A 13492-nucleotide genomic window follows, 5' to 3' on the forward strand; every position below is an offset into this window, starting at 1 on the left:
TGGTGAACAGTTCGATAGCTTGCATCAAACTCTAGCCGAGAACAAAGTTTGTTTAGTTAAGTGCTCCATGCGACATACCTGAAGGATAATTTAACAGTAATAATTTTATTACTAAGTCATTAGGGCAAATGGTGTCATTACACGAACAGATAATGTCAATAAATGTTACATTACTCTCTGTAAAACAAGAGTAGGTTAAGTACTGCAATTACATTTAATCATTTTCCCTTCACACTGCAGAAGGGGCAGGCATGAGCCAAGCACATTATGTTTATAAGCATGCTCAGAAAATACTTAGACAAATAGTGGTATTTTATTGAATAATTTGTTACCTACATACGAACAACTATAAGTTCAATCTATAGTATCATGTATAAATATGTATTGTTTCTTGCAGAGCGTAATATATTTCCTCAACATTTTACTTCTGCCAACTACTGCTTGGTACAATGTACAGAAGTACAAAAGTTTATCGCCTCCATGATCTTTACTCGCAGAATGTTGGCTTCTAATGTACTCTATATATGAACATTTAGCATTTACTCTAATGAGCACAAGCTGCAACAACAAGATGTCATGCAAATACCTAGAATTGCCCTCACATGATAATGCCAGACGACAATACTTCATGACAATGCTTCTATAAAACCCAAAATGAGACATTTCATAAAACTTCACAGAGACAATTAGTGATAGTTCTTGACAAGTAAATTACTCTTACAGCAACACACTTTAAATTTTCTGCCCACAATAATTTTTGCCATGACATTCATTGGCTTCATTATCAGATGACAAAAATTGGAATCAAACATTTCCCTTGACCTACGTAGGTCAACCACAGCCGATGATACCGAAAACCAAACACCTGCAACTGCGATAAATAAAACCAAACCCACATCACCTTGAAAACACAAAAATCAAACTTCCCCACAGAAATTAAAAACAATCGATACACGATAAACACACATGAACAATAGACCCAAAAAAACTACTACTTACCACCAACAAATTCCGGCACTGCACACTTGGTTGGCCAACACTCACTCACTCACTCACACACCAAATAAAAACCACAAAAATAAACTGAACTCAATCACACAGTACAAGTCAAAAACAACTGTAACAAAAAAAGGTCTCTCGAACATAATCATAAAAGAATCCCCCCCCCCCCACCTAAATCCACAACAACTACCCACAATCACCCCCCACATACCGAACACCCTCAACCAACCACTATCCTGTACATCTTCCCTCCTGCCCACAGAAGAACACGAAAAACACAATAATGCCAGGGACTTCCAACACCAATACTCATCTAAATGAGATGGCAGGTTAGAAGAGCCACTCTTCCCTTCCTTATAACTGATTTAACCACCAACCCCCCCCCCCCCCCCCCAAAAAAAAAAAAAAAAAAAAAGACAACTCCATTGCATTAGCACATGCACCAGTTTTGCAATTTTTAAACTCTAAACTATGGTTTACAACTAACTGATCAAAAGCCCTCTTCTCCAAACCCTTGTATGACGAAAAAGCATCTGAAACTACAGTACTCCCCTCCTCAATTAACCCTTCAAGTCCCTCTTAGTGCGCCCCTCCAAAACCCTGAAAACATAATCGGCATACCCACCCCACAAAGTAACAACCTCCCCACACCCGCAAACCAACCAGAGATGTACCTCTCCCATACTTCCCTCATCCCAAACTGTGACTCATCTATCTCAAACACTAACCCCGGCTCACCCAACTTACTCTTATACTGACATACTCAGAACACACTGCCCTACAAAAAGAAAACCAATCTAACACCGTCCTCTCACTCACTACAGTCACATACACAAAAAAACTAATATGGGACCTGTAACAAAAATAGTACGTCATGAAAATAATCTCTCACAGCCAACCTAGATTTCTCGAATCAGGTACCGCGCCTACAGGAGCTCCAAACATTGTCCTTCCGACACCAACACATGTACACGTCCGCGGTCCGAGAAGCCAGAACTTTCGCCAACTGCATATTCTCTCGGCAAAACGCCTCACTTCACAAATTCCGCTATTAATCCAGACACCTGCAGGAACTTAATCGAGGACAACATATCCTCTCCCATCTCCGCCCGCAACATGGTGCTATTTCACTTTATCATCATATTCACAACTAAAAAGAGAATCCAATCAATAAATTAAACGTCTTACCGCACCACAAACAGCAAACCAATCGAAAACGCTGACACGTAAACAGAACACAATAAAACTGATAACTCACTGAAAACAATTTCAATCCCTAGGTCATGAACAATGCCACAACTCCGCTCTTCCAAAACCAGAGTTCAAATAAACCCAATACACCACACAAGGCAACGCACACCACCAGAGGGAACCATCAAACACAAGAAGGCATCTACAAACAACCAACTCAAACTAAACTCAGCGCCGTAATGTCACAGACCACAACATCCATAACGTCACGGGTCAAACCAGACGGGTGGAATCTGACGCTTCCGTTGACTCCAGAACTCGGGCTACGGTAGAATTAGAGACAACAGAATTCAGATTAAACAAAAAACATTACAAGTGAAGTTCTGGTAAAGGCGGATGCGCATCATCGCAATCTACAATACACATATCTCTACTACACCTACATACCACCTCCCCCCCCCCCCACCACACACAAACAACTTCGAGCCATATTGTAAACAAGACACGCGAACTACCTAAACAATAAGAGCATCACAGATGTCAACTATACAACGTGTGGCAAAAAGGGGCACACTCATCACTCACGTTGTGCACTATATAGACTCATACTTTCCTGAGCACAGTACTAAGTAACATTCGCGCATAAGAAGCTATCTACAGAAACAGAACTGCGGATATACAAGTCATACTAAACTTATATGAACTTCAAATTCATAAATTATGTTAACGAATTTCATATTATGACTCCCAAGTACATCAAACAACGCAGTTTTGTGAATCATTTTAATAATACCGGTAAATCCGAAACAACGTTATTCACAACTGGGAGACTCAACTAGCTGTTCCAGCCATGGTACGTCACAAGTCTTTAACGTCGCACTGAATTAAGGCAGCATCCGCTGCATGACACAACCACGAATACATACGATTTTTCTTTCGCCTGTAACTCGACTTGTTAACCGCAGAGTATTTTCATGCCGCACTTTTACATTTTGCTCACTCATATTATCACGCAAATATTAAACCTAACTACGTTTAATAAGAAAAAAAAAAAGATATGCGGAGTCAACGGTCAAGAGACAATTATTAGATCACTCACATGTTGATTTTCTAAATGTATTCCACACAATAAACTTTTAAAAAAGTGACAACCACGGAACATCGATTAAAAGTGACGACTGTCGTCTGTTCTGCTTTTTTACGAATAACTACCAGTGATGCCACACTCTGAAGCTCAAAGTCCCAACCTGTTACTCAAAATGTCCCTTTTCTGTATAAAGTGTCCCATGGTAAGGAAAAACACATGATGCCTAGGAAAAGTGAGTGAGAGAGAGAGAGATAGAGAGCGGGAGAGAGAGAGAGAGAGAGACAATAGGTATAACAATAGAAATAATGGCTTACGATTTCACACACAGCACGTTAAACTAGTAGTAGAGTGTAAAATGCAACTACAATATATAACAGCACCCTCGCAATACTACATCATATAATGTAAACTCAGGACTTACATTACTGAAGTGCTTGCTTATCCTTTCAGAAAATACAGCCTTCCTTTTGAAGAGATATACACGTACTCCTCCCTCTTTCAGTCTCCATCGCACAGTTAAACTTTCACTTAATACAAGTTTTTCTTATTGTGAAGCATGAGTTGTTTTTGTTCCACTTAATAAGTTATGAAGTCTATTCCGTTTGCTTGAAATAAACATCTCACAAAACAAATGAATTTCATTTCTCACCTCGAATTCTGTTTCATTTCCTCTTTTTTACATCACTTGCAATAGAAAATATTCTTTCGGATTCAGCATTAAAATGTGGAGGCGAAAGAACCAGCTCAGCAAGTTTACTGATATTCTGAATCCCTGATACCGGAAATCTTTCAAGTTTGAGATTTCACTCTGCATACGATCCAAGTCCATTTCTGAACGTTCCTTCTTCTTATTTCAGCCACAAACGGTAGACTTCTCCATTCAGCTGCAAAGGTAATTACATCAGATCCTCCAAACTTCGATGCGATTCGTGATACAAATCTGGTACCTTCTGTCAGCTGTTAATGCAATATTTGACTCTACGAATTTTAAGTCTCTAAAAAATTCATCGTGTATAGGCAGATCCTTCATTTATTCGATTGCTGCGATATAGAAATCAGTGCATTTAAGTCTTAGTTTATGAATTCCCTTTCCACATTTCCTAGCGAGTTTGTAATAACCGTTCACATTTGGGACCAAGATATTCTGGTTCTAATAGGAGATAATGGTATGATGCAAGTTTATTAATCTTGTGTATTTCAGTGAGAACACCAGGGTTTTGAGAGTTCTGACCAATGTTTTATAAACAGACCCAAAGAATCTCCTGAAAACTTGTGAATTAATATTTTCCTCAATTGGAAAAGAGCGTTAAAAGTGTCGAAGTAAACCAAAATATACTTTAGAGACAATATGTAATCACTGAATACACAAACAACGAACAACGTAGCCAACATGTGGAGGGATCAATGTTGCCAACAGAAACATGTTCTGAGCTAAGTGTAAACGCGCCTTTTAATACACGAACTTTCAAATTCGTGAAGCTCTATTTCTGCAGACGTTAATTTTGAATAGTTGCTAACTGGAAGTAGTGCAAAAACACGTCCCAGTTTTCCAGCAGACGAACAACACATATATGCAAAATAAGCTATCGCGTTCCCGATAATTTAAAGAACCATTTACGTTCAACTCCTAAAAGTTCTTGAAATTCTTGTAAAATAGTGCAGCGCTTTGCACTGCCAGCTATGTTGGTTGTCATGGACCTTATTAACTCTTCACAGGATCTAGGAAGCTTCTGACATGTCTTGTTTGTAACTGAAGCAGATGAAAGGCATATAGAGTTGAGAACAATCAGATTTGGTACAACATTTCTAAGTCTTGTTGTGACAGAATCACAGCTTCCCAACATTATAGACACATTGTCACAAGCCATGGCAATCACATTTGTAATTGGAATATCTTTCTCTTTCGACACACTCCTCAGAGCTATGAATAGATTTTCTTCCGAGCAGTCTTTGGCATCCAGAGGTTACGACACCAGAAGTTGGGTTTTCACATACCCATCAACTGGCGACACATATTTCACTAAAACTTATATATGTTTGCTATCTGATATGTCGGTACTCTCGTTCACTAAAATAGAAAATTTCCTTTAGATACTGAAACGTTTTATCAAAAAAATGGTTCAAATGGCTTTGAGCACTATGGGACTCAACTGCTGTGGTCATAAGTCCCCTAGAACTTAGAACTACTTAAACCTAACTAACCTAAGGACAGCACACAACACCCAGCCATCACGAGGTAGAGAAAATCCCTGACCCCGCCGGAAATCGAACCCGGGAACCCGGGCGTGGGAAGCGAGAACGTTACCGCACGACCACGAGATGCGGGCAAACGTTTTATCAGTTTCCACCTTTGCAATAGCATTTTTCACTATATTGGCACACTTTATACGATCTCAAGTAACCTCTGGAGCAATTTTGAAGTCAGAGAAAACATCTTTTAACACAGGAACAAGTTGGTCCACTGTTGAAAATGCAACAATATGCTCAGCGAAAAAAGTTGATAATCTCAGTTCAGCCGTCTTCGCCTTTTCCGTATGTTTGCTTTCATCAAACATTTTCGAAAACAATCAACAATAGTTTTGTTCCTTTGCACAGTTTCAACATGTTTAATGTGTTTAACTCGATAAGCATATTTTTCGAGGTCGCTTCTACTGCAGGCAACAATAAAGTAACACTGTTTACACCGCATCTTTCTGTTGTTACCTTCAACGGCATCCAACCAACCTCTAAATCTGTCAGTTTGAAGCCAAGAGTCTTGGAAAGTTTCAGTATGTTTTACCGGATCTCATTCATTGCACCCGAATATCGATTTCTCTGCACTCGATGGGTTGCAGTCTGACATTCCTAAATGTGTGCAAAACAAACCACCCAGAAACAATTCTCTGTCTTTCCAAGCATTAATCCCGACTTGCGGGGTCTGCTGTTTCGCTACATCTTCTCCACTTCTCCCTGTCGTTGAAATCTTCTGGTCTTAAGCCAATAACGTACATGTCTCCCCTGACGTTGTCAGTCCATCTCTTTGCCGGTCTTCCTGGTGGTCTTGTTCCTCCTGGGTTGATGTGGAGCTCTGTTTTTGCAACTGAGTTGTCTTGCTTTCTCATGACGTGGACGTAACAGCGGAGATGGCTTCTCTCACTAGAGGCTTTATTGAGCTACCTGTCAGACAAAAAGAAGCAGTCACTGGTTTGTGGTGATTTTAATGTAGATTTCTTAAAAGATACGGATAGGAAAATTGAGCGAGAATCTTTGTTTCATTGTTTGAATCTAGTATTTGTTGTAAATTTTCCAACTCATGTGCAGTAGGATAGCAGGTCACTTATCGGTATTATTTTCATAGACAGTGCTCAGGCAGAAAGAATTAATATGTACCCAGTTGTTAATGGGCTATCTGATCATGATGCACAGTTCACGGAAATAACACATATAGCACCTTACAGGCTTCAGGCAGGTTTATACAAGGCAGGGAGGTGAACAGGGTACAGAGTTTTAAGAGCGGCCTAGAAAAGGTAGAATGGGATGAAGTATACACAGAAAATTATGCTAATGCCAAATTCAATTTATTCCACCGTAAATTTGTCTCAATAGTTGAGAGTTGCTTTCCTGAAATGTTATCCAAAAAAGCCATTATAAAGTCAAGTAAGCCATTGATTACTAAGGGAATTAAGATACAACATAAGAGGAAGAATGAAATATATGGACAGGTCAGAATAAGTCAGGATCCAACGTTACTTGCTTTCTACAAAAGATACTGTAATATTTTAAATAAAGTCATTAAGGAGTCGAGAAGCTTATGTGTTCTGACAGAAATTAATAATGCGGATAATAAGATTGAAACTGTATGGAACATTGTCAAATGGGAGATGGGGCAGCCTCACAGTGCGCAGCATACCATAGCAATAAAGCTAAATGATGATGTTGTGAGTGATAATTCACAAGTTGCAAGTATTTTTAACATTCACTTTCTGAATGTAGCAGCAAAAATAGGTTTAAAGGGTTCAGTTGAAGAAGCAAAAAAATGTTAAAAATGTCATTCCCCAGGACTTTAGGCCTTTAGAAATAGGACCAAATCCCCCACCCCCCGTGAAATTACGGGAATTATAAATATACTGTTAAAAAAGAGCTCATGTGGTGTTGACGGAGTCTCTAACAGACTTTTGAAGTGTTGTTCTAATTCAATAAGTGGAGTCCTTAGTGATATACGTAATGCTCCGCTAGCACAGGGAAAGTTTCCAGACAGATTGAAATACACAATTGTCAAACCTCTTCATAAGAAAGAGGACAGGAGCGACTTAAATAATTACAGACCAATCTCATTGCTGATTTCGTTTTCTAAAATATTCGAAAAGTTATGTATTCAAGAATAGTCTCACATTTAAGTGAAAATAATTTACTCAGCATGTCACAGTTCGGATTCCGGAAGGGTTACTCGACTGACAATGCTATCTACACATTTACCCATCACACAGTACAAGCCCTAAATAACAAATTATCGCCAGCTGGTATTTTTTGTGATCTTTCCAAGGAATTTGACTGCGTGGATCACGTCACACTCTTAGAAAAACTCAGGTTTTATGGAATCGAATGCTATACACACAGATGGTTTGAATCATACTTAACGAACAGAAACCAAGAAGTTGTGCTGAATAACACAAATAATGTTGGGAGGGTGGTAAATTCTAGTGAGTGGGGAGTTACCACAAAGGGAGTCCCATAGGGTTCAATTATAGGTCCTCTGCTGTTGCTTATTTATCTGAATGACCTCTCACTTAACATTCAGCAAGCATAACTAGTACTTTTTGCATGTGACACAAGTGTTATAATAAATCCCATTCAAGAAAAAGCAGCTGAAGATATTGTTAAGGATGTGTTTCAATGAATTATTAAGTGGTTCTCAGAAAATGGCTCTCCCTTAATTTTGAAGAACACTCACTATATCCACTTCTGTGCACTGAATAGAGTCGCACCCACAATTGATGTAGCATATGAACAGGGCTCAGTTAACAGGGTAGATTTATCCAAATTTGATGACAACTTGAACTGGAAGAAGCATATTACTGAGCTTCTCAAACAATTAAGTTCAGCTTCTTTCGCTCTTCGTATAATCGCTAGTCTTGGTAATAAACAGATCAGGCTCCTAACGTACTTTGCATATTTCCACTCAATAATGTGTTATGGAATAGTTTTCTGGGGTAACTCACCACTTAGACATAAACTATTGATTGCACAAAAGAGAGCAGTGAGAATAATTAGTGGTGTTCACCCAAGGACGTCATGTAGACACCTATTCAAGGTGGTAGGTATTTTAACTGCACCATCAGAGTACATAAATTCACTAATGAAATTCGTTATAAATAATCCATCTCAGTTTGCGAAGTACAGTGATGTTCATATGTACAACACTAGAGGGAAAAATGATCTTTCCTAACCGTTATTGAAGCTGTCAGTTGCTCAAAAAGGAGTACATTATTCAGCAACAAAAATCTTTGAACATTTACCCAACAACATAAAGTGTCGGCAGGTAGCAGTTTTAAATCTAGCTTAAAATCATTTCTTTTAGACAACTCCTTCTATTCCATGGACGAGATTCTGTTTCAGAACTGGTAAAAAAAATTGTACATCTAAATGTAGTTGCATATGTAGAACTAAAAATTTCAGTAATATTAATATTAGCACTATTCACTTGTGTCTATATATATTTTGTAATCTGACTTGTTCCACATCATATCGATAAAATAATCGTAAAAATTATCTACAGAACATGACATAACTAAACTAAACTAAACTGGCAGTGATCGGCTCGCCACCAAACCTTTTCTGGACGTCTGCATTTGTTATGTGCTCACACCGCGTCAGCCCCATGGACCACCAAAGCATCTACATCTCCATGATGTGTAACATTTGCTCCTGTTGTTTCGTCATAGAGCGACACTCAGTCCCATACATTGCTGCTGGGCGTACCATGGTTTTATATACTTTTGCCTTTAGATACTGAGGCATCTTTTTATCGCAGAGGACTCCATTGACCTGTCTCCACTTAAGCCAACCTGCATTCACCCTCATCCGAGTATGAAGAGATGTGTCGCAGTCTGAGGTGACGACAGGCCCTAGGTACTTACAATGCATGGTCTTCTGCAGGTCTCCTTCGCCGACACTTATGGTGCCTCTGGTTTGGGACCCTCATTCTAGGTACTCTGTATTTGGACATTGAAGTGCAGTTCTTTTTCAGCCAGTCTGTCCTTCCACGTTTGAACCTGGTGCTGGAGTTCAGGGCACGCTTGGGCAACATGTGCCACATCAACACCATAACGAAGGGTCCAGGGATGTGAAGCCTGTATGTCAGCTCTTGCCATATCCATGCAAAGGATGAATAGCAATGGTGGAAGGGCAGAACCCTGATGAACACCCACAGTGATATCGAAGGGCGGAGCAATTCCAGCAGGACTCCGAACCATACTAGTGGAATTATGGTACAAAAGTTGCACCCTGCTCACATACTCGTCAGGGACGACATAGCAGCGAAGAGCTCGCCAAATAAGATCGTGTGGCATACGACCGACAGCCTTTTCTAGGTCTAGAAATGCCATGTGTACACTCTTCTGTCTCTTTCTGTGTTTTTCCATCAAAAGGCGAGTGGCATGGATAACATCGATGGTGTTGCAACCCTTAAAAAATCTACTCTGGTTTGGTGTTACAGAGATAACACTTCTGAGTCTGCTATCAACTGTGATACAGGAGTCGAATAGCGTGATAAGTCGAGCAGTCGTTCACGTCTCCTTTTCCCTTCCAGATTGGGAGTGTGATGCTAGATGTCCATGCTTGTGAAAGCTGTTTTTCGACGATGATGCGGTTGAAGAGCGAAGCAAGGAATTCTGAAGCAGGCTTTCCGAGGATTTTCCAGATTTCCGCTGGTAGGTCATTTGAAACAGTTGCTTTTCCATTTTTCATCTTGCTAATGGCAAGCATTACTTCCTCAGGTGTCATTGAGGGGTCGGGTCCTACTATAGGATTAGGACTAGTAATCCGTGGATGTGTAAACTCTTTGTTGCTGATGTTATCAAAGTAATCTGTCCAACTCTGGGGAATAGATTGTCTATCTCTTAGCAGTTTGGCGTCGGCTTCCTTGATGTGCATGACATGTCCAATGTCCTCAGTTGAACGGTGATGTGACTTAGCAAGACGGTACATGTTGTTTTCTCCCAATGGTGTGTCAAGCTGGTCATACAGTGTCTGGTAATATTGGTCTTTTGCTGCAGCTACTGCTCTTTTTGCTGCTGATTTCAGGTTGCCATATTTCTGGAGATCAATGTTAAGTCGTGAATTCCACCAAGTCTTGTTCGCCATCTTTTTCTCCTTGGCTGCTTGCTTGACTTCATCTGTCCACCACCAGGTTTGTTTATCAATGTATTTTCTTCCAGATATGGTTTTTTTCAGCGTTTTTCTCGCTGCTTGATGTATTTGTTCCACAGTATCTTAACACATATCTTCAACCGACTGATCGGTCTTCATGGAGAAGTTTACTAAGGCTGTCATCAACTCTTTTCGCTAGGTGTTCATTCACCACCACTTAATTCGCTCAGGCCTAGTCTTAGGTTTAGGTTTGGGTTATATAACACACGAATATTGAGGACAAGCAATCAGTGTTGTCGGGCGATGCAGTCATACAAAATTACTTTGACATCCGTTACCAGCTTCATGTCTTGTTGACAAACTAGCCAATAATCGATCTGAGTAGCATGTTCTCCACTTGTATAAGTAGCCAGATGTATTGGCCTCTTTTTAAACTATGTGTTGATCACAATGATATCATGAGCTTCTGCAAAATCACGTATCTGACATCCATCATCTTCCCACCCACTGTACCCATGTCCTCCATGGCATCGCATATATCCTTCTTTGTGAGCCCTAAAATGTCCGTTTAAATTTCCTCCAACAATAATGGACTCATCCTGGGGAACTTCTCGAAGGAGGGCATCCGGACTGTTCCAAAACTTGTCCTTCTCATCCTCAGTGCATCCAGTTTGATTTGCATAGCAAGATACAATGTGGGCAGTGATAGCTGTTGAGTCAATCTTGATAGACATAAGCCTTTCTGACATCCTGTTGACACTGGTGACATTGTTACGGAAGTCTTGGTCGACAACTATTGCTACTCCATTTCGTGTTATGGTACCACGATAGATGAGTTTGTAGCCATCTCCGATTTCTTTCGCCTTTGAACCTTTCCACTTGGTCTCCTGGATGCAGGCAATGTTGACAGGTCTTTTTTTGAGCATTTCTGCTAGTTCACGATGTCGGCCGGTCAATGAATCAATATTGAGGGTAGCAAATCTCATTAGCTGTTTAGGTTGGACTGACTTCTATAAGCTATCCCACCTATGAATGGGTAATTCTCGCCCATTTTTCACGTCACTCGGGCGCAAGAGGCGTGCATCGCTTCAGGGGGTGGGGGACGCCCTAGCATGCTCTGAATTTAGAAGAGATGTAGCTATACATCCAATAAAAAATTCCTCAACTGACGGGTCGCTTCGCCTGTTGCTGAGGGCATTTTATAGCTACTGCCAGCATGTAATTAGGTCACCCTTAACCTGGAGAACAGACTTCTTTTGCAGCCGCCCCTATGGAGTACAGACGCTACTGCTAAATGGTATTTCCCCTCTCATTTAATCCCCAGAAAGGAGGGTTGCCTCATCTGTCAGCTTCGCCGTTCCGAAGTCCGCCTTCTCTGCCATCGCTGCCATTAAGGTCTTTACCTGTAATCCTGGCATGGGTTCCATGTTATACCCCATGGGGTTGGGTCCCTGCCTGAACTCATCCATCCTATCACTCCGACCTGCTCAAGTGAAGGATTCCCACACACGCGACGTGGACTTGACAACCAAGAATTACCCCAGTGGAAGAATATGGAAGGGGACCCTATCTCCCTGGAGCCGAGTTAATGATTGTGTATGCTGCCACAGTCAAAGGCAAACCACTTAGAAACAAGTACTACATAGTAAGATCAAGATTCGCATCCAAGACCCCAAGTGCCGGCCGGTGTGGCCGAGCGGTTCTAGGCGCTTCAGCCCGGAACCGCGCGACCGCTACGGTCGCAGGTTCGAATCCTGCCTCGGGCATGGATGTGTGTGATGTACTTAGGTTAGTTAGGTTTAAGTAATTCTAAGTCTAGGGGACTGATGACCTAAGATGTTAAGTCCCATGGTGCTCAGAACCATTTTTGAACCAAGACCCCAAGTGACAACCAAGGTGTAATAACTTCGTGTAAACTGAACTGAGTAAGTTAAACTAGTTCAGACAATACCATACAGCTTAACATGCCGCTTGACTTAACCTCCCGTCTAACATGCATTCTGAGATGCATTATTTAATCGGGAATTTCACAAGTGCTACTCACTCATAAATAAACCTGCATTTAATTCGTGCATACCAAAGTAAATTTGAACTAACAATAGCTACTACAATGGAAGTTCTGACGGCTGGTTGAACAAATGACAGTCAACCGGTGTCGTATAATTACTTTTGTGAGCTGTTTTTACCTTATTTTCGAGGTATGTGACAATCATACCTGTAACAATGCATATGTTTTACGGCTGTGTAAGCAAACTTGTCGTAGACATAGTGAGAATGCTGACTGCTGGTTATACAAATGACAGTTGCTGGGTGCATTTTCTTAGCTTCCGTGAAATTTTTATCTTTGCTGTTGTATGTGCCATAACCATTACTACATTAAGTCAAAAGCAGTAACTAACTGCCCCATATTCATCTCACTTTTTGCATAAAAAACCCTTTGCCACTTCCTGAAAAAATATTTGTTCAAAAATCGTTCAAATGGCTCTGAGCACTATGGGACTTAACTTCTGAGGTCATCAGTCGCCTAAAACTTAGAACTACTTAAACCTAACTAACCTAAGGACATCACACACATCCATGCCCAACGCAGAATTCGAACCTGCGACCGTAGCAGTCGCGCGGGTCCCGACTGCAGTGCCTAGAACCGCTCGGCCACCACGGTAGGCAAAATATTTGTCAAAATGTCCCACAACATGAGACAAATCCCACAGGTTGGCAAAACTGGTAACTGCTTCAATGAAGTTCTGAGAGAGATAGTACACTATGGTCATAGTCAGTAATCTATGGTGTTAGTAATCTGATACTGGAGACACTTTGATTTCACTGTGTAGTTCAAGAATTTAAATGCAATAAATGACATCATTT

At 40.6% G+C, this 13492-nt stretch overlaps 1 protein-coding gene across 1 annotated transcript; it reads right to left on the reverse strand.

Moving 5' to 3' along the window:
* Window positions 1-11061: 11061 nt before the first annotated feature.
* LOC124770912 lies at window positions 11062-11553 on the reverse strand. The gene has a single exon (XM_047249227.1). The coding sequence runs from the start codon at window positions 11551-11553 to the stop codon at window positions 11062-11064; it is 492 nt and encodes a 163-aa protein (XP_047105183.1).
* Between the last annotated feature and the right edge of the window lie 1939 nt (window positions 11554-13492).

Source organism: Schistocerca piceifrons, unplaced genomic scaffold, assembly GCF_021461385.2.
Source record: "Schistocerca piceifrons isolate TAMUIC-IGC-003096 unplaced genomic scaffold, iqSchPice1.1 HiC_scaffold_839, whole genome shotgun sequence".
Lineage (NCBI taxonomy): Eukaryota > Metazoa > Arthropoda > Insecta > Orthoptera > Acrididae > Schistocerca > Schistocerca piceifrons.